Genomic DNA, 27203 nt, shown 5'->3' with positions numbered 1-27203 from the left:
CGAGATGGTCACGTTTATTGAACACCTGCTATGAGCTGTGCATTTCTTGTGCATCTACCTCCCTTAATCTGCCCCTGCGAGGGGGCGGGACTGTTAGGGACCCCGTGTTACAAACAGGTTAAGTAAAAAATCGGGGCACCAGGGCTGGATGAATGAATGAGTGGGTAATGAACGACTTGTGCTTCGGGCGTCAGGAGGCCCTCCCAGGGGAAGTGGCGGGGAGACTGGGCTCGGAGGGCCCCAGGAATTCTCTGGGCAGAGGAGGAGGCAGGGCACTTCAGGCAGGAAAAACAGCACGGGCAAAGGCAGAGAGGTGCGGAAGCATCTGGTATGTTCTGGAATCTGTGGGAATCAGGGCGTATGTGTGGGTATATAGGGTGCTGGGTAAGGTGGGGCCTGACTGTACATCATGCTGAGGAGTTGGGACTGGATCCCGACTGGAGGTGGGGACGAGGCACGGGGAAGGGAGGCTGTCATGGTGGTTAGTGTGCGGGACACATGCTCCGGGATCAGCTTGGAGGAGAAGCTGGAGGAAATTTCACCTGCAATAAATTCTCAATCCGGCTTTGGGGTGCCTCAGTCTGTCCGCCTCTTAACTGAGACTAGCCACAGATGGCCAGGCTCTCGGGGAAGTTCTTCTGGCTGTCTAACTATAGGTATTCTCTCCTCCCACCACCGGTGGAGGAGCACTTCCCCTCCTCAGAGGGTCGGGGTGGCCAGGGGCGGTGAGGGGCCGGGGGTGTACTCCCCGCAGCCCAGAGTGTGGGGCCCAGACCTGGGGGGACGCCGGGGCGGGGATCCTCCCTTGCAAAGACAGTTCGGAGTAATGCGGGCGCAGAGACCCGGAGACTGGGTTTGGGTCCGGCTCTGCCACCTCTGCGTGACCTTGGGCGAGCTCCTGACCCTCTCTGGCACTCAGTCTCCCAGTCTGTAAAATGAGGCGCCGCTGTCTAGGCGGCCGTGAGGGTCCCTCCGGCCAGGCCACCTCCGTCTCCCCGAGCACGGTGCGTAGGGTCTTTAAGTGCGGGTACTCCCGGAAGGGGAAGGGGAGCGCTGAGCCGCGAGGCCGGGAGCCACGGAACCCAGGACAGACCCTCTCCCACCCACCCCCTTCCCGGCCCGGAGGAACCCAACCGACCCGTCCCTGGGGGCCAGGAAACCCGGGAGCGGATTCTCGGAATGGGTTCTGGGAGGAGCGCTCCGGGAGGGAGGAGGAAAACCCGGGCAGGATCGCGGGCAGGAGCGGGGCCGCGCAGCCCCCCGCCCCCGGCCCTGCCCCGCGCGGCCGGCCGGCGGAAGGGGGCTGGAAGACCCGCCGGGCTGCGGAGAGGGGGCTGGGCCGGGGGCCCGCGGGCCGCCGGGGGCCCGGGCCCTGGGGGGGGGGGGGCGCGCGGCCTCCGCACTGGGGCGCGGGTCACGTGTGAGGAGGGGCGAAAGTCTCGCAAAGCGGGGCGGCGTGCCGCGAGTTGGGAGTTCTCGGCACGCCGCGGGCGGCGGGAGCTCGGGCTCCCGGGCGAGCCGGGGACGCGGCGGAGGCGCGGGCCTGGGTCCGAGACAGCGGGGGCCGCACCGAGAGTGGGAGGGGGAGAGAGACGGAGACGGACAGACGGGGACCGGGAGGAGGACAGATAGAGACGCGCAGGGGAGAGAGACAGGGCAGAGGCGGAGGCAGGCAGGGGAGACACCGGGAGGGCGACGGAGACGAAGGGACCCCGCAGGGAGACACGGAGAGAGCGGCAGCGGGAAGGAGGAGACCCACCGAGCGACAGAGATCCGGGGAGGCGGGCGGGGGGAGGGGGCAGCCGGGGGAGGTGGCGGCGGATCCCGGGCCGGCCGGCCGAGGAGGAAGGGGGTGGGGGGGGGGGGACAGTGCAGCGGGGCAGGGAGCGGAGCGCAGGGCGGGGGACGGCGCGGAGTGACGGCGCGAGAACAGCAGGGGGGGCGGCGGAGGGCAGGCGGCTGCGGCGGGGGCGGGGGGCGCGAGCGCGGGCGGCCGAGCGCCATGGGCCCCCGGACCCCCGCGCTCTGAGCCGGGGCCCGGCCCGACGATGCTGACGCCCAGGCGGCGCCGGGGGCGCGGCGCGGGGCAGCGCTGAAAGTTGGGCGGCCCGCGGGGAGCGGCGCGGGACGGCCCGGAGGCGCGGAGACCCGGAGACCGACGGACACGTCCACCTGCAGCCGGGGAGGGGGGCGGGGCCGGCCCGCCGAGTTCGCGGGGAGGGGGCGCCGGGACTCCCCTCTCCCCGCCCGGGACGCCGCCCGCCCGACTGCGCCGCCGGGGGATGTAGAGCCCGCTCGCCGCCTCCTGGACCTTCGTCGGAACCTCCGCCCCGCGGTAAGCCGGGCCCACGCCCACCGCTGGCGTCGTCCGTCTGTCCGTCCGGCCGCGTGCGTGTCTGTGTGTCCCGTCTGGGCTCCGTGGGCCCCGCCCGCCGAGCACCTTATCCCCGCGGGTCTCGGGTTCCAGGCGCGCGTTCAGCGCGGTCCAGCGACTCCCCGGGAGCTGGCAAGCTCTGTCGCTCTGTCGGTCGGTCGGTCGGTCGGTGGGGAGCGCGAAGGTCTGGGTTGTGGCCGGCAAGGCCGCGAGAGGTGGGCGGAAGAGGCCTTGACCTCCTGCCCCGGCCACGACCTTTCCCTGCCTCCACCCACCCCCGGTTGTCAGCCCGTTCTGAGGAGCTTCGAGGCAGGTGACTTGTGGCAAAGGAGGGGGGGGGTCCCCTTTCCGCTTCCCCAGCTGCAACCTGTTTGCAAAGGGCCCTGGCCCTCTGATCTGACCGAAGACGACAACGTCCCACTTCTCATGCTCTGAGCACCTACTTTGGGCCAGGTGAGCCCAGGGTGCGGTCCAGTAAACGAGGTAGAGACTGTGGAGAGAGGCAAGGGCTGCTTTTCCCTCCCTGGAGGAGAGCCCCAAGGAAAGAGGTCTGAATGAACCCCTGAGCAGGGAAACTTCCCTGCCTCCCCACCGGCATCAACACCACACTTCGGCCGTGGGTGCCTAGGCTGTGAGATGGGGAGAGAATACAGGGAGGTGGCAGGTGGGAGTGTGATGGAAGCACCGGAGGCAGGGCAGCCTGGCCAGGCCGGCAGGTGAGGCCCTCAAGGCCAGTAGGATGCTTAGCAGCGGCTTGGGGGAACCGGGAACTGAGGGATGGAGGTCCCAGGGCCACGCGTTCGAGACCCAGAGAGGAGCCAGACCTCCTCTGTGTGTGTGTGTGTGTGTGTGTGTGTGTGTGTGTGTGTGTGTGTTTAAAATGTCTGTTCCGCTTCTCCCCACATACAGTCCTGTGACCTCCAGGGCTTCGGCAGTTTGGGGAGCTGTTGGCAGGACTCTGGGGGCCCTGCGAGCCACGCAAGCCCTGCCTTGGCCTGGGATGGGAGCAGCCACAGCTAGAAGAGGTGGTGGGTTAAGGTCTGGGTTGCAACATGGCAGGAGCACGGGCTGCTGGCCGTCGAGCTGACCCATATCCAAGTTGGAGCCTGGAGGGGTGAGCCTAGAACATTCGACCGTTTTCCACAGGGAGGCGGGCTCTTTTGGGGGCTTTCCACCCTGGGCAGGGGGCTTCACACACCCTACATTCAGGCTCCTGGAAATCAGCTCACTAGCTGAGGGACCAGCACCCTGAGGCAGTCGCTCTCCTCCCCGACCCTCAACTTCCATAGCTGTGGAATGAGGACACAGCTCCCTGCCCCACTGACCTCCAAGGGCTCAGATGAGCGGAGGGCCGTTCACAGACTCAAGAAAGTGCTGGGCGGATGGCAGTAAGGATTCCTTTTACCTTCAGGAAGGTGAACAGCTAACGGGGAGGGAGTATATGGCCTCCAAGAGAGGATTGACCAAGGAGGGGAATGTCCAGGAGTTAGAGGGGCATCTGGGGCTTGGGCGCTATTCCTCAGGAACCTTTGGGGGTCCTGGAAAAGGAAGCCCCTCTCCCCATGAAAGCCTTTGGGGTGACTGGGAACAGGCAGAGCTGGCCTTGAGTATCTGCTGGGTGACCTTGGGCCGCTGGCTCAACTTCTCTGGGCCTCAGTGTCTTCACCCGGAGAATGGGGACGTTGGTACTGACTCCACTGGGTTGCCGAGCGATTTGCCGACTATTTGAGGCCTCTGAAAGCAGCTTGCAAAAGCCTGGAGCATAGTAGGTTCTCAGACGTTTGCAGAAACCAGGATGAAGTAGCTCTAGAGGCTGTGGAAAGATTTCTTTGCTTCGGATAAGAAGGAAGGGGAGGAGGAACAGTGTAGGCTTACAGGGCGGGTTGGTTCTTAATGTGGATCTGGGGGAGGCGGGGGCGAGTGCCGAGGGGGGTGTGAGGAGGAGGGGCCCCCTCTGCGGGGACCACTGAGTCACGAGGACATGGAAGCGACATGACAACCAGCAACATGGTAACCAGGAGACTCGTGGCGGTGGGAAACGGAGCTGGAGCCGTGTGTCGGGGAGGGGTGGGGGGTGGCAGTACCGGGGCTGGAGGGTCCGGGGAAGAAGAACCGGGCTGGTCTCCCAGAGGGAGTAGCGGGGAGACCCTGAGGTCAGGCGGGCTAGGGTGGAGAGAAGGCGAGGGCAGAAGGAGAGGCGACTCTAGGGGCCGCCGGGCAGGGGGCTTCTCCCGCACCTCCCCAGGCTCCTCGCTCCTCTCCTCCACATCTCCACTTTTCATGCCTCTCCCCCTAGGATGCCAAATTTGGCTCACGCAATCTGTCGTCTCTCTTCTGAGATTGGCACCGGGACCAAAGCCGAGTGCATTACATCACCGCCGCTCCCCCTGCACGAGGAGAGGGAGGGACAGAGGGCCGGGGGGCAAGTGGCCAAGCCTCAACTTTCATTCCTGTCTTCCTGCTCACTCTTGCTGCCTCAGTCCCAGGCGTTGGGGGCTTCCGGGGAGCAGGCAAGCAGGGCCTGGAGGCAGGACGAGGGCTCCCATCTTGGAGAGATCCCAGGGCCAGGGCCGGAGGTCAGACCGCGTCGCTGTCCCCCTGGCTAGGTGGCGCCTGGGAGGCAGGGAGCCTAAGTGCAGCACATTCTGTCATCGCCTTGCCGTGTGACCTTGGGCAGGTCCCCCCGCCCCCCACCCCCGCCCTGTGCAGTGTCTACATCTGTGTGGAGAACAGTTGGCCACTCGAGAGCTTGGGGACTCTCCTGAAAAAAGATGCCCTTGGGTCCTGCTGCGCTCCTGGGCACAGAGGAGGAGTTCTGCATTTTCGGTGGCTCACTGTGACTTTTAGCAAGACCTTAGACCTGCGTCTCTTCACCTGTCAAACGGGGTCGACAGAGCCCTCAAAGGCGCTAAATGTGGAAGAGGTACGAGACACGCAGGTGAGAGACAGGGGAAGAGACAGGGGGGTCTCTGGCCCTGAAACCACAGACCCTCGGGGACCCTGTGGCTCCCGGCAGGCTGGGCTGGAGGCGACGGGGGCAGTAGACCAGTATCTCCATACAGACAGAAGGCTTGGCCCTTAAATCACTGGGCTGACGTCCTTGTTTTAAAAAACGGAAACCGAAGCCCAAAGAGGGAAGTGGACCCCCACCCCGAGGCCACAGTGGTGGTTTGGGGGATAGAGGAAGTAGAGGTGGGGCCTGAACCCGGGGCTCCTAGTTCCCAGCCCTGCCTAGAAGCAGACAGGCAGGCAGGAAGATACCTACCCCGTGGAACACTGTGGCAAGACTGGACAGGACCCAGGAGTTTGAGGGCCCCGTTCTCACTGTGGCCTCCTCCGTTCTCCCTTCCTGCTCCTTGGCTCCCATCATCTCCACCATCCCTGGGCATTAATCCCTCCTTCGTCTGGTCTGTTTCAAGAGCTCCCTTTTGGGCTTATATTATTATTTTTTTAATATGTAATTTTTAAAAGTCTATTTATGTATTTTTTTGGGGGGGGGAGGGGCAGAGAGAACGAGAGAGAGAAAATCCCAAGCAGGCTCCAAGCTGTCAGCGCTGAGCCTGACACGGGACTCAATCCCACGAACTGTGAGATCGTGATCTGAGCTGAAATCAAGAGTCGGCCACTTAATGGACTGAGCCACCCAGGTGCCCCTTGGGCTCATTAAAAAAAATTTTTTTTAAGTTTATTTATTTTTGGGAGAGAGAGAGCACGCAAGCAGGGGGAGGGCAGAGAGAGAGGGAGACCCAGAATCCAAAGCGGGCTCCGGGCTCCAAGCTATTAGCACAGAGCCTGACCCGGAGCTCGAACCCACGAACTGCGAGATCATGACCTGAGCTGAAGTCGGGCGCTTAACCGACTGAGCCACCCAGACACCCCACCTTGGGTTCATTTTAAAGTGAGTTTCAAGCCGTCTCAGGCAGCGACACGCTAGATTTGGAGTTAAGCTAGAAGATTATGGCCCCTTCTAGAAGATTCTCAGAGCTGGAGGTAGAGAAAGATGGGGAGCCTCTGGATGGTTTGTGAAGTAGTGAGCTCCTCATTCCCAGAGCTATTTAAGCAGAACCAGATGAGTACCTGCCAAGACCCAGTGAGTCCTACTTTACGGGTGAGTTTGAATGACAGTCCCGCCTCCAAAATCCCAGGAGCCTTTCCTATCCCAGGAGCGGCTGGGACGCAGCCGTCGTTGCTTGCCCGCTTTCCAGCAAGGAAACTCACTGTTACGCCGGGCATTGGGCTGGGAGCTCTTTGCAAATACTTTCGCTTGCAATCCTCCCATCAACCCCGCAATGTCGATTTGATGTCCCTGTGTCACAGATGGGGGAGCCATGGCTCAGAGAGTCTATGTGATCTGCCCAAGGTCACACAGCAGGGAAGTGAATGAGTCTGGATTTGAGTCCTGGCCAGTCTGATTCTCGGGGGCTGTCCCTGGGACTTCCTTGAGAAAAGAGTGGAAAAAAGTCCCTCCCCTGGGCCGGGGCTTGGCAAGAGATGATGTGTCGCCCCCACAGCATGACACCCCCTCAAGGATCCTCTGGGGGCTCCATTCTGGAGACATAGTTATAGACGTGCACCCAAGGGAGAACTCACTTTACAAGTGGGAAGACCGAGGCACAGAGACGAAGAGTGACCCGCCCAAAGGTGCCCAGAGAGTCAGATTTGGGCCAGGGGTCTTTCCCTGCGCTGGTGAGGCAGGAGGCTCCTTTGGGCCGATGACGGTGTTAGGTCTGGGATTGGGGGTGCAGGCGGCTCAGTGGTTTGGCAGAGGGCTGAGAGAGAGTGCTGGCTCCAGGCTAGGGCCGTGGGGGGCGAAGTCGGCCTCCAGAACGCGGGAACGCGGAGAAGGGAGCAGGAAGAGAAATCAGCAGGGACAGCGGGTCCACTTCTGTCCTCCCCTGGGCCCTGGTCCTGCCCGCAGATGTCCATGTCAGACCCCCGGTGAAGTCAGGGGAAACCGTGGGTGGGGCCTGCCTGGCACGAGCGGAGGCTCTTGGAGCTAGCCTTGGGTGTGGCTCCCTGTGTGACCTTAGGTTAGTTCCTCACCCTCTCTGAGCTTGGTATGCTCACCCGTGTGACCAAGAATCTGGACCGAATGATCCGTTTCCCAACGAACGTAGCAGCCGCTGGGCTGTCATCCCAAAGTGCTCCTCCCATCCCCACGAGGACCCTGGGCCCCGGGAAGGGGCAGGCAGGAATCCTGGAGGTTGGCATAACCTTTAAGCCTCCTCGGCGACTCAGCCCTCCTTGCGGTGTGGGGGGAATCTCCGGGCGCAGCCCTTCTTCTCCTTTTCATCTTTATTTTTCTCCTGCTCCCTCTTCCCCTTGCTACGTGGGCTGATCGCTGCTCAAACTTTTAATTCAGATGGTAATTGAAATAATAATATGGGCTGAGGCCCCTCTGCTTGTGACGCTGCAGCTGGTGGAGCTCAGCTATGAATAGACCCTGAGTCACACACGCGCGCGCGCGCGCCCGCTCCTGCCGGCGCGCACACGGGGCTCACGGGGTGGTGGGTGGGGTGCAGCGTGGGGGGGCAGGGTGGGCTCATGCTCCAGCTGGCTCTGGGTCTCGGCCCCCCACTCTCAAAGGCCTGGGACCCTTCTGCCCCCTGCCACCCACTCCCTGCTCCCTGCGGCACACCGGCAAGACTTGGGACATCGGTGGTCTTGATTACCGGAGGGGAAACTGAGGTCCCAGCAAGGGGGAGTGGCTGGCGGGACGCAAATAGAAAGGGGCCCGGACTAGGTTTGAGCTGGTGGGTTTTGCCCGATTCTTAGACCCCTGTTCTGCCTTAGGGCACACAGGCAAATGGGGGAGAGGAGTACAGGGGTGTGGCGCCGTCTCCCTTTGGTGTCCCCCCTGCCTCAGTCTTCCCAGCGCACGCTCGCACCCCCTCTCACACCTTCCCTCGGGCGCACACCCAGACGCTCAGCTGCTCCGAGACGCGGCGCTGTTGCTTCCTGGCTGGGCTGCAGGGAGGTTTTCTTGGGGGGTCCTGCTGTAGGAACGGGGACAGACCCCCAAGTGCCAGGCTCTAGGCGAGGCTTTTGTGTTCATGATCTTACTTAATCCTCCTTGTCACCCTCCGTTGAGGAAACTGAGGCTCAGCTAGAAGCAAGAGTTTGCCCAAGGTCCGGCGGGGTGGGCTCAGCCGTATACCATCATCCTGCCGGAATGTTCCCAGTTCTAGCCATTCTGGGACCCTCCATTTGGCTTGCTGCAGGAGGAAGGGTGTGTCTCTTCCAGCCTGGGGCTCCCCTCAACTCCCCCTGCATTCCTCCCTGTGGCTACCTGGCCAGTTGTTGACCAGCTCTCGTGCCAGCAGCAGGAGATCCGGTCTCGGTGGGCAGGGGGAGGGGACGCGTCCATGCGGGGCATTGCCAGGCCAAAGAGAGAAGCTACCAAGACGGGCGGTCCTTGGTGTTCCAGACCCCAGCTGGAGCTGTGCAGGGAGAGGGCCTTGCGGTACCCTGTCAGCTGGGAGATTCGGTCTAGGCCTGCTGGGTGTGCCCAGCAGGGGCCTCCGGAAGGGCAGAGGGGAGATGGGGCTGGGCACGGGGAGTGCGGTCGAGCAGAGTTACCCCTGGGCCTGGGACGATGGAGAAAATTCTCCCCAACGTTTTCTGGTGGCCCCGTCGTCTCCTGTATCTGCTCATCCTCCAGCACTCTGCTAGGACACGGAGCCGCTGAGCCCAGAGACCACAGTGAACTGCCCAGGGCCCCTCGTGACTCCCCTGCCTCCTGACTCCCCTGACGACACCTGCTCTCTGATTTAATCCCAGTTTAGCCACTCACTTACCCCTTGTGACCTTGACTGGGACGAGGACCTTTGCTCCTCCGTGAAGCAGAGGCAACCTGCAGCGATGAGGGGCTGTGCTTGGCTTTCCCCTTCTGTTCCCCGTCTGCTCTCAGAGCTCAGCCCGGCTCCACCTGGGCAGCGAGATGGGAGGGGACCCGCTAGGCCAGGGAGGAGAGGGTGCATGACTGTGCGGGACTCATCCCATTTTACTGATGGGGAGACTGAGGCCTTGGGGAGGGAGTTTGGCCAACCTTGATTGGGTGGCGTAATTGGTACCAGGTTTTACCATCTGGCCTCTGGGATACCGCCCCACTGCCCTCGGCAAAGTCTCTCCCCCACCCCGCCCTGCTGCCTCCCCTCCCAACCTCTACCTCTACTCCAAACTCCCACTGTAGGCCTGAAAAGAAGTCCAAGCCCCCTGCCCTGGAATGGGGGCCAGCATTTTGGAAACTCCATGGGACCATATAGGGGAGGTGGCAGGCACAGAACTGGAGGTGACCTGGCTGTGGGTGGTGAGGTGGGGGAGGGCAGGAGGGGCTCAGTCACTCTGGCACGTGACCCCTCTTGTTAAAAAAATTTCTTTAATGTTTATTTATTTTTGAGAGAGACACACACACAAAGTGTGATTGGGGAGGGGCAGAGAGCGAGGGAGACAGAGAGTCTGAAGCAGATTCCAGGCCCCGAGCTGTCAGCACAGAGCCCCACACGGGGCTCAAACCTACGAACCGTGAGATCATGACCTGAGCCGAAGTCGGATGCTTCACCGACCGAACCACCCAGGCGCCCCAACGCCTCTTGCTAGGGAGCTCACCATCTCTTGGGGCAGCCCACTGTGTCTGGAAGGTTCTGCTAATTGGTACCTGCCTCCCTCTTTGGCTTTCGCTCGGAGGGCCCCAGCCTCTTCCCTATAGGAGAGGTGGCCGGCTATCCCGTGCCCCCGAGGCTTCTCTCCTCCGGCCTCCCTGGTCCCAGCGGAGGCCTGTGGATGGGAGACAGATCTGGGTTGAAGTTCACCTCCACCCCTGAGTGTCTATGTGGCCTCGGGCAGCCTATTCACTTCTCTGAGCCTCTACCCCTGACCTATGGGGTGGGGTGGGCTTGTTGATGGGAAGATCCATGAGCTTTGACTATAACATTAGGCCTCTTGTTGCCTGAGCTGCTGTGTGGCCCGAACCGGTCGGTGGCGACTCCTCGCAGGTTTCCAGGCCCCAGGCCCCAGGCCCCACACCTTCACTGGCCGTCACCTTCCGATGCTGCCTGTCTAGTTATCTCGGGTGTCAGCGCCTGAACTCTCTGCCGAACCCTCCAGACCTGCCCGGGTGGGGGTAGGGCTGGCTGAGTACCAGCGCCGGGCCAAACAGCTGCAGACCCTCAGGCCGCCTGACCTTGGAAAGAGCCTCTCTGGCTGGGTTTCAGAGCCATCCCCCCCGACACTGGGCAAGAGCTGGGCAACAAGGAGGGGAAGGAACCAGGTGGGGCGGAGAGCAGGCTTGGCCTCGTGCTGGAGCTGGCCTGGGTCCCTGAGGTGACAGGCCAGGGGACAGGAGAATGGACCGCCAGCTATGGGAGGGGGGTTACAATTATCAGCTGCATTAATAGCACGGCAGAGCCTCCCCACGCTCTAGTGGTTGCCTAAGGAGGGGGTGAGCTCCCTGTCACGGGAGGTGTGCAAGCAGCTGCTGAATGACATCTGTTAGGAGGACAGCAGCAGGTTCTCATACAGGGCCAGGGGAAGGGATTAGACCCAGAGCCCAGAGTCCTTGTTGTGTGGGCCTCAGTGCGGAGGCCCCGTGGCCCTAAGGGCCTAACAGACCGTCCCAAGTATTCCCTCGCGACCTTCACCAACTCTCCCCACGGCTGTGCCCTCCAAAAGCCCACGGTCAGTATACGGTATGTTTGTTTTTACTCTGGGTCTTGGTCCGAAAGTTTATTTTTTTTTTTTTTAATTTTTTTTCAACGTTTTTTATTTATTTTTGGGACAGAGAGAGACAGAGCATGAACGGGGGAGGGGCAGAGAGAGAGGGAGACACAGAATCGGAAACAGGCTCCAGGCTCGGAGCCATCAGCCCAGAGCCTGACGCGGGGCTCGAACTCACGGACCGCGAGATCGTGACCTGGCTGAAGTCGGACGCTTAACCGACTGCGCCACCCAGGCGCCCCTTGGTCCGAAAGTTTAAAAGCTACTGCCCTGTATAGAAATCCTGGAGGCAGCGCTGGGAGACGCTCCGCGTGCAGATTCCTCTTTCTCCAGGATGCTCAGTTCCTAGGAATGTAAGTGCCAGGAATTCCAGGATGTCACTATTCTGTCCTCAGACCTCCCTTCCCTGGCCCAGCAGCCCGCTTGGCTCCAGGCCGTCCAGTCCCCCCCGCCCAACCACCCCCCTCTCCAGGGCCTACATCCCGCTCTCTGCCCAGCCCAGCCCTGGCCCAGCCCTGCTTTTTCTTCGCACTTCCTGCTTGCCCCACATCTTCCTGGGGACAGGAAGCCCTCTGGCCTTGCAGACCCTTTGTTTCCCCGGGGACCTGGGCAAAGCACGAGGTGTGTCTTACCTGCTTCTCTTCCCCGAGCACGTGGCAGGTGCTCAGTAAATGCTCGCTCCTTCCACAGCGGTTCATAGAGAGCACCGTCCGAGGCCAGGCTCTGTGCTGAGTCGGAGACACACGGGGCAGGAGGGCGGAGGTCCCTGCAGCTCAGCGGACGTTTAGGTTGAGGAATGAATGAATGAATGAATGAATGGAGTCTTCGAGTCTCTGACCTCAGGAGCCGGCTGGGCGGACTGTCAGAATGGGGAGCACGTAGCGCTCTGCCTGTGTGTTAGGCATCCTGCTAGGGACAGTCACTCGTGTCTGTGGATGAGCAGGAGTGTTGGGGTAGAAGCAGGGGCTGGGTGTTCCTGCCGCCATCTCTGGCCCTTCTGAGACCGGTCCGCCTGCCCCAGCCTCCCCGCCCTCCTCCTCCGGTCCTTGGAGCTTCTCTTCTGGGCCTGGAGCCCTTGTTGTGAATCGGGGACACCCAGGGGCCCCCCAGGGGACACGTCAGAGAAGCCTATGCTCTGTGGGAGGGTGAGGCGAAGGCCTGAGGCCTCAGCCGTCCTGCACTCCCTCTGGTGCCACAGAAGGTCTCCATCTGGCTCCACTCAGAGACCACCTCCGCCTGAGAGGTTCTCCCTGACTACGGGGACAGGAATAACTCCTCCTTGGTCACATTCTGTCATATCCCCTGCTTGGATCCTTCGCGGGAATTATGGACGAGCTGGAATTAGCTTGTTTCTCGGTCGGTCGTCAGAGGTTTGTTAAGGGTCCACTCTGTGCCGGGCACCGGGGGCCGGGGGTGAGGCAGAGAGCAGAGGTTCGAGGTCCCTGCGCTTAAGGAGGTTGTACATGAGATGGGCCCGGATCGGATAAATGCCGTGAGGATCGGGAGGCCGAGCATGGGGGGTGGGGGGAGGGGGGCTCTTGGAGGAGGCAGGCTCTGACCCACGCCTGAGCCGTCGCAAGGTGTGAGCAGTGGCGTCTTGGCGCATTTCAGCCCGAAGGAACGGCCAGAGTAAAGACCGGAGGGGAATACGTTCGCCGCGTTCGAGGAACGGGAAGGAAGGCTGGGCAGGGGTGGGGTGGAGAGGAGAGGCCCAGGGCCGCGTCGTGGGAAGTCCAGAGGGCTCCAAGCCGAGGGGCAACGTGGGACCGCAGCGGGGGAGGCCCTGGAGTCGTCTGGCCACGACGTGGCGTGGCGCAGGGAGGACGCTGCAGGCTGGACGGACAGAGCGTGGGGCCGTCCACCTTCTTGGGGGAGCTCCCGAAACCCAGGTGAGGTTGAGCGTAACGGCACCCACCTCCGGCGTGGGGTCAAAGTTGTGGCCAGGGTCTGGCCCACAGCTAACGGTGTTAGTCGCTACACCATCATTAGCGTCATGGCGATGATGGCGTTGGGGGGGTTGAAGGGTGACGCCCCAGTGTTAGCTGAGCAACCCTCTGGGCCGGGGGTGGAGGTCACAGACTGCGCTGGGGAAGGCTGGGGAGGGGTCGTCGGTCGTCTCGGCAGCGCTGGGTCGGCAGTGCCCCTTTTTAGCAGACGCCGCTGGGGAGCAGGAGGTCACTCTGCCCGCTGCTCCCAAGGACGGGTGGGGCGGTCGGGGGGAGGGGACCGGTGGTATTTTAGGCCAAGGCAGAGCCTGGGAGCCGCAAGAGGCTGCAGGAGGGAGAGTGAGGGGGCCATCCGGAGAGGGGCCTTCAGGCCCGGAGGACTCAAGGAGGAAGGCAGGGGTGAGCCAGGGCCTCCCTCAGAGCTGCCGAGCCCTGGAAGGGAACCCTGGAGGGGAACGTGGATGCTGGTAGAGTCACCCCCTTCGAGAAGGGCTTCTGCGCCTTACGGTTTATAAACTCTTCCTGTCCGCCACTCCTGTTCATCTTCGCAGCATGCCTAGGAGGTGGGCGTCATTCCTCCCCATTTTACGGACGTGACTCAGAGAAGTTAAGGCATTTCCCCAAGGCCACACAGCACAGAAGTTAAGGAGTCTCAGGCTTTCTGGGATCCCGGGCCCTTTTGAGGACCTTATGAACGCTATCAGCCTTCTCAGAAAAATACACATATGTGTGCACTAATTTTAAAACTTTCTATGTGTCTTTTTTTCTGTAGGTAATACATTCATATGGTTCTAAAATTAACAAGACACAAACAGGAATACAGTGAGAATTCTTCCTCCCACCCCATCCCCAGCCACCTGCTTCCCCTCCCCGGAGACAGCCAGTGTCACCAGTTTCCTGGGTCTCCATCCACAGACAAGCCGAGACAAGCAAATATGTGTGTCTATAAATTTCTTTCTCTGCTTTTTTACACAAATGGTAGATACTACGCTCAACGTTCGTCGCTGCTGCCTTTTTTTTTTTTTTTCTCTTAAAAACACATCTTGAAGACCCGCATCGCTCCTTCCCAGGCTCCCTCCTCCTTTCCCCGCCGCCCCCCCCTCCCGGCTGTGCGATGTGCCGTTCATGGGTGGGCACTGGCTTCTTCCAGGCCAGGCTGGGCATACAGGGCTCCTGGCTCCCCATGCGCGTGACTGTCTGCGGGCTGAGGTCCCAGGGGTGCCCCCAAGTGCCCCAGACAGTCCGTCCCGTGCCTCTTCCGAAGCCACCCAGGCCCACGCAGAGCAAGACAGGAAGCAAGCCTGGGACTTGGCTCAGACTCCCCTTCCCTGACCCTCCCTTCTTCCCGACACCTCTTCTTAGGTGTGGCCTGTGGGCCCATCGGAGAATCCAGAGAATCCTGTGCCGGTGTGAGCGAGGGACAACAGCCCCCATGCCGCACAGCTTCAGGGGACCCCCTCCCCCCGCCAGGCTCCTGGAGTCTGGTTTGCTGAGAAACCAAGGTTGGGGTGGTGGTCTCCAAGCCCGCCCTCTGCTCCTGCCCGCCGGCCCACCACAGCCGCTCTCCCCACACCTTGCCTTCTCCTGTTGCCCATGTCCTCACTTCACCCCTTGTGGCCAAGGGAGGGACAGCATCCAAGTGGAGAAGGGACATGGGGCGGCTGGCCTTGTGTGGTCTGCGCTGGTCAGGGCCAACTGGGCAGCCCTGCTAAAACCCCTCTTCTGGCTTTGGGGACCCCGCTGTCCTTCTGCTCCTCTGGTCTTCTGCCGTGCTGGGTCCGGGTCCTCTTTCGCGGGCAGGAGACGCCCAGCGGCCCCGGGGCCCTTCCCTCTTCTTCCCGGCATTCTTGCCCCAGGCGGCTGCATCCGGTTTGCACAACTTAAAACACCGCCCCGGGCGGTCAGCACCTAACATCTGAGCCCGGACCTTGGGGTCTGACATGCTGTGGATTTCTCTACCTGGACCCCCACAGCCACCGCACGCTGGAAACAGTCACTCCTTAAATCTGGTCCTCTTTCAGCGTCTCGTTACCTGCTCCCAGCACCCCTCTTCCCAATCGCCCCGTGCAACCTGCCACCAGGCCCTGCATGGAAATTTAAACGGTCAAACCAGGCAAACCCCGACCACCTGCCCACCTGTGTCCTGTGGCCATGAGGATGAACTCTGTGATTCTTCCCCCCACCTCTGGGGCCTCATCCTGGGCAAGTTCTCTCCCCCTCGTCTTGCTCACTTCACTCCCATTACCCGGCCTGCTGCAGATTCTCGACTCACCAAACTCTTTTCTGGAATGTTCTACACACCAGCTTTCACACAGACACAGGATTCTCCTCACCGGCTGGACTCCCCAGTCACTCCTCAGGTTTCAGTTTCAATGTCACTTTCTCAAAGAGGCCCCAGGGGACCCCCAGCCAACCAGAGGCCCCTGTCCTCTCTCATGTCCTGCCGAACTTCTCCTTCAGGCAGCTTGCCACAATTTCTGACCCCCCGTCTATGCAGATGCTTTTATGTGTATGGCATCTCTCCGCAGCTGATCCAGAAGGCTGGGTGGGTCCACGGCCTGGTTCTGACCCGCAGCAAGGGCGCAATAAATAGCAATTGAGCAACTTTGGAGGAGGAATAAGCAGCAGACCAGGCCCCTAGAGGCCCCAGTAAGGTCGTGGGGGATCGAATCCCACCACCAATGAGAGAGCTGAGGATGTTCTAGAAACAAGAAGCCTTCAGGGATCTGCTCTCGCCTTCTAATCCCTGTATAGAAGGAGGGCACAGGTGTTTGGGGACAGTCCCTTTGGTGGGACTGTCTGGCCAATAGAGGGGGCTCCTGCAGGGGTGGGGAGCATTCCGGCAGGGCAGGGGCCAGGCGCTGGTGGTGCAGTAAAGGGCACGTCTGCAGGTGGGAGCAGTGACCCTTGGGTCCTCCAGGCACCAGCTCCTGCTATGTGACCATGATCAGAAGGTAGGAGGCCTCTCTGGACATTCTAGGAAACTAATTTTCTTTCTTTCTTGCTTTCTATCTTTCTTTCTTTCTTTTCTTTCTTTCTTTCTTTCTTTCTTTCTTTCTTTCTTCTCTTTCTTTCTTTCTTTCTTCTTTCTTTTCTTCTTTCTTTCTTTTTTTTCTTTCTTCTTTCTTTCTTTCTTTTCTTCTTTCTTTCTTTCTTTCTTTTCTTTCTTTCTTTCTTTCTTTCTTCTTTCTTTCTTTCTTTTCTTCTCTCTTTCTTTTCTTTCTTTCTTCTTTCTTTCTTTTCTTCTTTCTTTTCTTTCTTTCTTTCTTTTCTTCTTTCTTTTTCTTTCTTTCTTCTTTCTTTCTTTTCTTTCTTTCTCTCTTTCTCTCTCTCTCTCTCTCTTTCTCTCTCTTCTTCTTTTTCTTTTTCTTCTTCTTCTTCTTCTTCTTCTTCTTCTTCTTCTTCTTCTTCTTCTTTTTAAGTGTTTATTTATTTATTTTGAGAGAGAGAGGGGGAGAGGCAGAGAGAGCGGGAAAAAGAGAGAACCCCAAGCAGGCTCTGTGCTGCCAGCGCAGGGCCTGACACAGGGCTGGAACTCTCGAACCACGAGATCATGACCTGAGCCGAAACGAAGAGTCGCACGCTCGACTGACTGAGCCACTCGGGCGCCCCGCCGGGGAACTTGCTTTCTAAGCCTGCTCACCTGTTGGCTGAGTGGCCGGGAGGGGGAGCTGGGAGTTGAGGCGCAGAAATGGAGGAATGAACCAGTTCACGTCACGCCGCTCAGAGCCCCTCGGGGACCCCAGCGTCTCCCGTGTGTCTGGCTCTAAAATCAGGGACCAGGTCCTGGCTCCAACTCGCCCCACGACCCAGCTCCTCCTTTCCCCGAAGGGCTGACTTCACAGAGTCAGACTCGGTAAATGTTTACCAACTGGAAGAAACAATGTGACAGTGTTCCTTTGGGGCGGGAGCCTAGGGCGCCCACTGCCTGGATCCAAAACCTGGCTCTACCGCTAATGAGCTGTGTCACCTTGGACGAGCTGCCGGACCTCTCTCTGCCTTAGTTTTCTTCTAAAGTAGGGATAATAATGGTAACTTCCTCTGAGGTCATGGTGAGGATGGCAGGAATTGATCAGCATAAAGCACTCAGACCAGCGCCGGCCCAGAGGAAGCGCGTGCTAAACGCTCCGCGTGGATTTTGCAATGTCACACCGTTGGCCAGTGGGGGAGGGGGTGCGTGTGCAGTGGGATTTCGGGGTATAGAAGGTGCGAGGGAGGAGCGGCGTTCACTGGGCACCCCCTGGGGGGCCTGCACGTCTGTGACCGTTGGCAGCCTGCGTCCGGCCCTCACGACCCCCCTGCAAGGTAGGGATCACCACGCTCCTTTGCCAATGAGGACACCAAGGCCCAGAGAGAGGTCAAGGAGTCTGCTGGAGCGAGGCGGGACCCGTCCACTTCCGGGTCAGCCTGGGGAGAGGCCGAGGCCACGGCCCTCACTCAGCTCCTCCCTGTGCTGGTGTCGGAAAACGAACCGGGCGGGGCCGTGTGATGGGCGCAGGGCCGGCTCTGGGGAGCTGCGGCTGAAACTCAGGGGAGGAGGTCAAGGGAAGGACTGGGCAGCCCCGGGGAGTGATTTGTACCCACTTAGCAATCATTTACTCCGCGCGGGGCACGTGAAGGGCACGATCCCATTTGTTCCTCATTACAGTTTTATGAGGTAAGGACTATTGTTAGCAGGGACCAGAGAGGCTAAGTGATTTGCCCAAGGTCACGCAGGCGGAAACTGGTGCAGAGAGTCCAGAGCTGAAGCCACGGCAGGGGGACGATGAGGGCTCTTGAGACTCATGACGAGGACGTGGTCAGACCTCCTGGGGCCTGAGCAGCAGGTCAGAGCTGAATGAACCCTCCCCCCCCCAACCAGGCCGGCCAGGCCGGAGAAGCCTCAGTCAGAGCGGGAGAAGGGGCAGGCCCCGTGCTCCTCGCGGGGCTGGGAAAGGGGGACAAGGGCGTTCATTCCTTCCACGGCCCCCAGGGAAATCCTCCCACCCTCTAGAACCCGTCCTGGGTGCACTTGAGTCAGGAACCCCTGGGCCCCGCCTCGCCTCTATTGCCCTGTGTCTGCTCCCTCTGGTAGAAGAAAAGAGTCAGCCTCCCTGTCCAAACCCCAGAGGGGTTCAGGGATGAACGGGGCTGAAGAGACTCGGGAGCACCCACCAGATCTCCCGCCTTATTTCGGACTCTGTGCTGGGCGCCTTGTTTCTCTCCCACTCTCCTGCCAGGGAGCAAACATGGTCCCCCATTCTGCAGGTGGAGGGAAGGAGCGCCTGGCCGGAGCAGCTTAGTGGTGAAGCCAGGGCTTGAAGCTGGGTTTCCCGACTCCCTGTCTCGTCATCACCGTCATCTTGGTCAGCAGCACCGCCACCATCGTCACCTGCATACTCTTCGCATTTTGCCGGCCCGGCGTTTCTGTTCCAGGCCGGCCGGCGTTTCTGTTCCCAGTAGTTATAGCACATTGGTCTCAACAAAGGGCCGGGTGAGGTAGGTACATCGGCATCCTCTCCGCTTTGCAGATGAGGACACTGAGGTCCGAAGGGGACATGCTGGGAGGTGACAGAGCTGAGACTGACAGCCAGGTTTTACCACCCAAACGCGAGGGCTTAGCCAACACGTTGTTTTTCTGAAGTCGAAAAGGAGCCGGGTGGTGCAGACAGGTGGTGAGGGCCAAGGGGCTCTGAGAAAGCAGGGCTGCGGCTGGTGGGACAGCCAGGGAAGATTCAGAGACTGGGGCCTGGGGGGGGGGGGGCTGGGCCTGGGGGGCTGGGGGGAGGGGTGCTGGGAAGAGGCACAAGGGATCCGCGTTGGTTGCGCAGGGTGTTGTGGAAAGTGAAGGGAGCCGGAAGCCAGACTGGGGACCGGGGTGAGCCGGGGACCTGGAACCAGCCGGACCTGAGTCAGAATCCCAGCTTTGCCACTTCTGCTGTGACCCCGGTCCTCGTCCCCACTCCCCCCACCCCCAGCCTGTGATTCTTCAGCTCGGAAGAGAAATAATAACCCTGCTTCTTGCTGTGATAGGTGCTTAATAAATACTTGCTAAATAAACACAGGGTTGCAGTGACGCTTCGGGGAGATAGACCAGGCAGTGCCTGGCAGGGAGCTGACACTTCCAGAGGGTTCCTTGCCTGGAAGCAGCCACAAAGAAGGAGACAGTGTCAGCTGGGCCCCAGGGCTGAGCAGTAGGACCTCGGGCAAGTCACTTCACCTCCCCTCTTGTCCCATCCAATAACAGTTAGATGCATAAAGGCCCTGCAGGCCAGCCTGTCCCTAAGCCGTCTGCCCCCTACGAGAGCCTGCCTGCCTCAGGTCTCTGGAGGGGCCGCTGCTGAGGGCTCGAGGGTGGGGTGAGATGTACCCGCAGCCCTCAGTAACTCTCCCGTGAGTGGGGTGGGTGCACGCAGGGAGATTTGCCCTCGTAGCCTGCCGGGGTTGTGGGAATCCGCCTGGCCGGCTGTCACTTTACCAGCTTTTCTTTCTTTCTTTTGAAAGCCTATCTATTTCTTTAGAGAGGGAGCGGATGAGGAAGGGGCAGAGAGAGAGGGAGAGAGAGAGAATCCGGAGCAGGCTCCACACTGTCGACACAGAGCCCAACACGGGGCTCGAACCCACGAGCCGTGCCATCCAGACCTGAGCTGACACCCAGAGCCCGACGCTTAACCCGCTGTGAACCACCCAGGGCCCCCTAGCAGCTTTTCTTTTGCAAAGGAAGTTGTGGGCCAGGAGGGGGGGTATATGGTGTCGTAAAATCAGAGGGAAAACAGAGTGACGGGCGTGGGGTCTTTTCCCTGCCTCCTCTGGACCCCTGGCAGGCAGGGTGCCCAGCCCTCTTCCGGAAGGAGCAGGCTAGCAATAGCGCCACTGAGCCGACAGCTCTGGGCCTCACTGTGCCACAGCCCTGCTCTTGGCCTCAGTTTCTCTAATTGTCCAGTGAGGTCTGGTCTAGGGGCTCCAGATTTTGGATGTTTGCAGCACAATCAAATTGAATGGAAAAACGTTTTTTTGGTAACGGATACAACATTGCGAATCCTTCATTTTGCCAAGAAGGGACGCTAAGTTGTTTTTTTATTTATTTTAAAAATTTACTTTTGAGGGGTGCCTGGGTGGCTCAGTCGGTTGAGCGTCCGACTTCGGCTCGGGTCATGATCTCACGGTTTGTGGGTTCAAGCCCCATGTCGGGCTCTGTGCGGACAGCTCAGAGTCTGGAGCCTGCTTCGGGTTCTCTCTCTCTCTCTCTCTCTCTCTCTGCCCTTCTGCCACTCACACTCTGTCTCTCTCTCCTTCAAAAATAAATAAACATTTAAAAAAATATTTACTTTTGAGAGAGAGAGAGAGAGAGTGAGCGGAGCAGGGGCAGAGAGAGAAGGAGACACAGAATCTGAAGCAGGCTCCAGGCTCTGAGCTGCCAGCACAGAGCCTGATGCGGGGCTCGAACGCACAAACTGTGAGATCGTGACCTGAGCCGAAATCAGACGCTCAACCGACTGAGCCCCCCAGGCGCCCTGAGACGTTAAGTTTTTAAAGGCAGCCAGGATCTTCCAAAGAAAGAAAGTTTACCATGAAAGGGGTCCCAGGATGCACTCAGAATAAAGGATAGTGACCAGCAGGCGAAGCTGGCCAGGAAGGGGAAGGACTTGTCCAAGGCCACCCTGCACGGCAGGGAGAGGGGCCCGGCCTCCCAGAGCCTCCGCCGTAGAAAATGTGTTGAGACCGTGTTCTTCCACGTGTGTTCGTTTCGTGGCACCCTTGTTGCAAGAGAATTAGACCAGCTCCCTGCCTTCCAGAACAGTACGGTTTAATTGGAGGCACGATCCAGGCACCTGCACAACCAGGGCGTGCGCTCTAATAAAACGTGTATTCAGAGGAGGGTGCCCAACTGTCGATGCCTCTCGCTCCTCTTCGACGATCTGTGCCCTTTCTCTTTCGCGTTTTCCCCGTGGGCCCCTGGGCCTTCGCCAGGAAGCCCCGTGTGACAAACGAGGGAAAGAAAACCTGGCCGTCTCCCGGCGGTCGTCACCCGAAAGCACCATGCCAGGGTGGTACTTTGCACGTTTTGGTCGGGCGTTGTGCGGGGGCAGCCCACACGTTGACAGGTGAGCCTGTCACTCCTGCCGAGGAGTTAGCGGTGAGGGGAGTGTTCGCATCTTTGAGCGGGTCACCGCAGACCGGGCCCTCGCCAACCGAGCGTCTTCAGGGGGGCAGGCTCCTCCGTGGTGGAGGGTGGACGGGTCTGGGGGTAGCTTTCCCAACAGCCCCGAGCGGACATTCCCGAGCGTGGCAGAGTGAGGGGCGCAGGGTCTGGATCACCGCAGGGGTGGGGGACAGGCTGAGCCCCCACCGGGCTGAGATGTGAGGCTGGCGGGGATGGGGTGATGGAAAGGTAGGGGCTGGGGCTGAGGGTTGAAGTTGGGGGTGGGGGAGCGTCAGGTGGGGACATGCGGAGCCTCGGGGCTGACCCCGGAGCATGGGGCTAGGCTGATTCCTGCCACTTCCGCTCAGGAAAGGGGGGGAAAGTGGGCAGTGCTGGTCAGGGAGGACCGAGAGCCAAGAGCATTCAGAGATCTTCTCCCTCACCCTCACCCCCAGGGCCCTCCTAGAGAGTGAAAGCCCCATAAAGAGCCTTCTCCTACAGCACAAGTCCCCTTGGGCAGAGAGCCAGGGGTCCCCAGCACCCTGGGTTTGGGCTTGGCCTTGGGAAGGCCCTTCACCCTGTCTGGGCCTTAGTGTCATCGGTCAAAGGCCAGGTCACCACACTTTGTCCCCTCTGCCCCTCTTCCTGAGGCATGCGGCCGGTGGGTCCAGGGCATGCGGGGGCCAAGCAGGTTCCCCCTCTTCTCTAGCCCCAAACCGCCCTCCAAGTACTCCAGGGAGGACGCCCTTCTTTCCAGGGGCACCTTAACCTTCCAGGAGCTCTGGAGCGGGAGTGAGGAGCCCTGGGTCAGGGCTGGCCCACCCCGCCTCACTCTGGGACCCTTAGCAAATCTGGGCCTCAGATAGAAAATGAGGGTCTTGAAATCAGTGATCGCCCGTTCCTTCTGGTTCTGGTTCCTTCTGTGGTGCTAATGGAGGCGTTCAAGACAGTGGGGGCAGAGCAGACGGAGATGTTTAGTGAAGGAAGACCTCCCTAAAAACTAGAAGGTGCTCCCGGCCCTGACCACCGGGAGCCCTGGCTGTTAGGGCTCTGGGGGAGGCGACAGAGAGGGTCCGGGACTCCCGGCTAAAGTTATGACCTCTTAAGGGCCGGCACTGCACGCCCACATTGTCTGTTAGGTCTTTGGACTGGTGGGTCTCACCGGTCCCATTTTCCAGAAGAAGAAACTGAGGCTCACAGCAGCCAAGTAACTTGCCCGTGTTATGCGGCGGATGAAGGACTTCAGTGCATGACTGTGGGACCCAGGGAGCGCCTTTGAGGTGGGGAAAGAAGAAGAACCCAGAGTGGGGGGTGATCGCGGGGGAGGTGGGGGGCAGGGCTCACTCTCCCCAGGCCTGGCCGAGGGAGGGAGTTTCTCCCGGGAAGAGGCGCAGGCAGGCACCAGGCTGTTGATCTCTAAATTATAGCGTTGGCGCGCACTGGTTGCTGCGGCAACCGAGTTGTCCTGAACGGGGAAGTGTATAAACATTGCCACAGATGCACAATTAGATCAGGAAGAAGAATAGAACAGAAAATAGAAACTTCCAGCCTTATGTAATTCTGGGCCAAAACGTTACCGGGAGCCCGGGCCCAGGCCCAGCCCTGCCAGCGGCTGCCCTCCCCGCCCCCACAGCACCCTGTCTCTGCCGGGGCCCCAGTGGAAGGGAGGGGTGAGGGGAGGGTCTGCCCTCCGTGGGCCCAGCTGGTGCGCCTGCCACCCGGTGGGGTAAGGGCCGTCCGCCTCCACTAAAACAGCTGAGGACGCTGACAGGTGACTCCTGCCTCTTGCCGGCTTCCTCCCGCTCTGGAGAAGCGGGAAGGAGGACAGCAGGGTGACCCGTTTTAACTGAGCACCTACTATCTCCTTCGGTCCTGTGAGGTAGGGTTCTGATACCCATTTCGCGGGTGAGGAGACCGAGGCTCAGAGACGGGACACGAGTTATCTGAGGTGTCACGGCGAGGCAGTAGGCGTGCCTGCCTCCCTGCCTCTGGGTCTCCACAACCGTGAGCTCGAAGACGCTGACGGCACCCGGGGAACTGAAGGTCAGACACACCTGAGTTTGGATTGACGCATCGGCTGTGTGGCCTCGGGCAGGTCACGTCCCCTCTCTGAGCCCTGTTCCCCCCACCTGTGACTTGTAGAAACGTTCTCTGTCCACTCTGTCTGCGAATGGCAGTCACTAGCCGCAAGGGGCCGCCGAGCACTTGAAATGCCGGCAACTGAACTTACAACTGTATTTAAGTAAATGTCAAAAGCCACAGGTGGCCTTTGGCTGCTGTCCTGGACCGCGTGGGAGGATGTCCAGCCCCAGAGAGAGACCCAAGAGGGCAGAGGCTGGACCCAGGGAGGTGAGCGGGGGGGGCGGGCCAGTGCATTCACAGCTCCCTCTGCTCAGGGCGCTGGGACAGACGGCATGAGGAAGCTCCCCGGCCGGGGTGGGGGCCAAGGAGGGTTGGAGGGGGCAGCGCGAGGGGCTGTCCTGGTGGCCTCAGCTTCTGGTCCCCGGAGGCACTGGCGCTGGTCCCGATACTCCCTGCCTGTCTGCAGAAGAGGCTGATGTGCCACATTCTGCGCGCAGGGAGAGGGGGGCCTGGGCCAGGCCCCCCCCCCTTGTGAGCATCTCTTGGGGGCGGGGGGCGGGGACAGGGGAGGGGGAGGGGGAGGTCCCGGGCCACCGGCGTCTCACGCGTCTCGGGCTTCTCCTCCCCAGGCCCTGCGTCTTCCCAGGTGACCACGCCGGCTTCAGGACATGCACGGGCACAGCCGCAACGGGCAGGCCCACGTGCCCCGGCGGAAACGCCGCAACCGCTTCGTCAAGAAGAACGGCCAATGCAACGTCTACTTCGCCAACCTGAGCAACAAGTCGCAGCGCTACATGGCGGACATCTTCACCACGTGCGTGGACACGCGCTGGCGCTACATGCTCATGATCTTCTCCGCGGCCTTCCTCGTCTCCTGGCTCTTCTTCGGCCTCCTCTTCTGGTGTATCGCCTTCTTCCACGGCGACCTGGAGGCCGGCCCGGCGGCGGCGGCGGCGGGCGGCGGCGGGGGGGGCGGGCGGCGGCGGCGGCGGCGGGCGGGGGGGGCCCCGCCGGGCGGGGGCGCGGCGGCCCCGGCGGCCCCCAAGCCCTGCATCATGCACGTGAACGGCTTCCTGGGCGCCTTCCTGTTCTCGGTGGAGACGCAGACGACCATCGGCTACGGGTTCCGGTGCGTGACGGAGGAGTGCCCGCTGGCGGTCATCGCCGTGGTGGTCCAGTCCATCGTGGGCTGCGTCATCGACTCCTTCATGATCGGCACCATCATGGCCAAGATGGCCCGGCCCAAGAAGCGGGCGCAGACGCTGCTGTTCAGCCACCACGCGGTCATCTCGGTGCGCGACGGCAAGCTGTGCCTGATGTGGCGCGTGGGCAACCTGCGCAAGAGCCACATCGTGGAGGCCCACGTGCGGGCCCAGCTCATCAAGCCCTACATGACCCAGGAGGGCGAGTACCTGCCGCTGGACCAGCGGGACCTCAACGTGGGCTACGACATCGGCCTGGACCGCATCTTCCTGGTGTCGCCCATCATCATCGTCCACGAGATCGACGAGGACAGCCCGCTCTACGGCATGGGCAAGGAGGAGCTGGAGTCGGAGGACTTTGAGATCGTGGTCATCCTCGAGGGCATGGTGGAGGCCACCGCCATGACCACCCAGGCCCGCAGCTCCTACCTGGCCAGCGAGATCCTGTGGGGCCACCGCTTCGAGCCCGTGGTCTTCGAGGAGAAGAGCCACTATAAGGTGGACTACTCGCGCTTCCACAAGACCTACGAGGTGGCCGGCACGCCCTGCTGCTCGGCCCGGGAGCTGCAGGAGAGCAAGATCACCGTGCTGCCTGCCCCGCCGCCCCCGCCCAGTGCCTTCTGCTACGAGAACGAGCTGGCCCTCATGAGCCAGGAGGAGGAGGTGATGGAGGAGGAGGCCGCGGCCGCCGCGGCCGTGGCCGCAGGCCTGGGCCTGGAGGCGGGCTCCAAGGAGGAGGCGGGCATCATCCGAATGCTGGAGTTTGGCAGCCACCTGGATCTGGAGCGCATGCAAGCCACCCTCCCGCTGGACAACATCTCCTACCGCAGGGAGTCCGCCATCTGACCTCCAGGCCCCGCCCTCGTCACTTCCCACAGGAGCCTCTGCCCCGCCCCCCCCGGGGGGAGGGGTGGGACGCCAGGACACGCCCCTCCACGCTCAGGACAGAGCCGCCCCTGGCTCCGTGGACCTTCTGGAGGGAGGTGGGGGCTTCAAAGACTGGGGAACCCCTCCCTATCGACTCCAGAGCCCCGGCCTGGGAAGGGCCCAGGACACCCTCTGCCCTGTCAGCCGACCCGCTGGCGTCTCGGGGACCCCAGACCCACCACCCTTTTCCCACCGACACTTCAAGGACGTGCCCCCTTTGCTCTCAGAACCTTGGGGAAGGCGGCTGGACTGCTGGGGGGTGGGCATCATGGGGTTCTGGGGTGGGCAGGGGTTAGTGCTGGGGGGAGGGAGGGCGGGGGGTGCGTTTCTTTTGCATGACTGTGACCTGTTGCTCTTGCCTTTCTTTTGTAAATACCTATAAATGCAGAGTTGGAGGCACCGAATCCACCTTCTGCCATTTGTACCTGCAGGACAAGGAGGTGCTGGTCCCTCTCGGTGAACCCCTCTCCCACCCCTCCCTGCCCGTCAAGCCTAGCCCCTTCCCCCTGCCCCGCGAGCTGGCTGGTCCCAAAGCCAGCCATCTTGGCCCCTGGACGGTGTTGGGTTTGGGCGCAGAGGTGGGACCCCAAGGGGCAGGATGAGGACCGTCCCCACCCCCCACCCCCGTGGTCCCTCCAGGTCCCCGGGGTCCGGCCCAGATTGACAATGGAGTTTGTAACTATATATTTTTAATAAAGTATATGGTCCACTAGGGGTAGGCTGGCTGGAGATGGAAAGCTGGGAAGAAGAGTTAGAGAAAGAGAGGCCGAAATGATGTGAGTGTGTCTGTGTGTGGTACGTGTGTCCCTTTCTGAGACACTGACCCCTGGAGGGAACTGTATCACCTGCCATTCTCCTTCCTGGGAGCCAATGGGAAAGATCCCGAGGGGGCTTCAGAGGACCTGGGCTTGGGTCGGAGCTTCGCTGCCTCCTAGCTGTGTGGCGGCTAGCAAGTTACCCGGATGCTCTTGGCCTCGGTTTCATCATCTGCAGCATGGGACGAACCATCGCTCCCTCCCAAGAGATGACGGGCAGGAAAGCCCTGGGTGGATGTCAGCTGACCCTCTGCAGCTCGGGGAAGAGCCTGCATCTACACAGCGCACACACGCACACACCCCAGGCTGGGCTGGTGAATTTGGCCTCGGGACCCTGGTGGGAAGGGCTCTAGGGGGCAGCTGGGAAACCCGGTCTTAGTCCGACTCAGTCTCTGTCTCACTGTGGGTGGGACCTTGGGTAAGTTCCTTCCTTTCTCCGGGCCTCAGTTAGCCTGAGCTCTACAGCGAGCCACCCCTCAAACCTAGACGACGGTGCTTTATTCTTCCTCGAGGTTCTGCGGGTGGGCTGGGTGCTGCCTTGTCTGGTTTCTCTGGGCTCACTCCAGCGGCAGGGCTCGGCTGGTAGTGCCACCTAGGCGGCCAGGCCCAAGCGGGCTGTCCCCCCCACGTCAGGTGGTTGGTCTGGCTGTTAGCTGGGGCCTCTCTTCCTCCAGATTCCTTCAGGGCCTCTCAGGACAGCAACCTGAGACGGTGAAGGCAGGAGCTACCGGGTCTCTGGGGCCTAGCCTTGAACTTGGATAACATTGCTACCCCATTCTATTGGCCAGTCGGGTCACGAGGCCAACCCAGAGCCGAAGGATGGGAAATCGGGCTCCAGCTTTCGGGAGCGCTGGTGACGTCGCACGGCCAAGGGTGGGACTGTGGGCGTACTTGGTAGTCTATCACAGAACCTTTCAGTCTGAGCGCTCCTTCCAGCCCTACCTCTAAGCTACATGCCAACTGTATACCCACGGAGTATAAGGAGGCAGAGGGACCCTCCCTGTTCCCAGGAATCTTCTG

The 27203-nt window shown here is 60.9% G+C and overlaps 1 protein-coding gene across 7 annotated transcripts; it reads left to right on the top strand.

The window, feature by feature from the left end:
• Window positions 1–1862: 1862 nt before the first annotated feature.
• On the top strand, window positions 1863–26080 carry KCNJ4 (potassium inwardly rectifying channel subfamily J member 4). Of its 7 annotated transcripts, none has more exons than XM_053895163.1 (2): window positions 1863–2335; window positions 23869–26080. In XM_053895163.1, exon 2 carries the CDS (start codon window positions 23908–23910, stop codon window positions 25285–25287), a length of 1380 nt encoding a protein of 459 aa, XP_053751138.1. In that variant the 5' UTR covers window positions 1863–2335; window positions 23869–23907; the 3' UTR covers window positions 25288–26080. The 7 variants fall into 7 exon arrangements, with proteins under 7 accessions (XP_053751138.1, XP_053751141.1, XP_053751139.1 ...); XM_053895166.1 differs by lacking the exon at window positions 1863–2335 and adding an exon at window positions 3375–3488; XM_053895164.1 differs by lacking the exon at window positions 1863–2335 and adding an exon at window positions 5095–5312.
• The last annotated feature ends 1123 nt before the right edge of the window (window positions 26081–27203 follow it).

Source organism: Panthera pardus, unplaced genomic scaffold (genome assembly GCF_024362965.1).
Source record: "Panthera pardus isolate Hobbes unplaced genomic scaffold, ASM2436296v1 HiC_scaffold_6, whole genome shotgun sequence".
Lineage (NCBI taxonomy): Eukaryota > Metazoa > Chordata > Mammalia > Carnivora > Felidae > Panthera > Panthera pardus.
The sequence above is the reverse complement of the archived record's forward strand: the minus strand, read 5'-3'. Positions and strand labels throughout refer to the sequence as shown.

Coding starts and splice junctions, on each gene's coding strand:
- KCNJ4 (XM_053895163.1), top strand. CDS start 23,908: ATGCACGGGCACAGCCGCAACGGGCAGGCCCACGTGCCCCGGCGGAAA.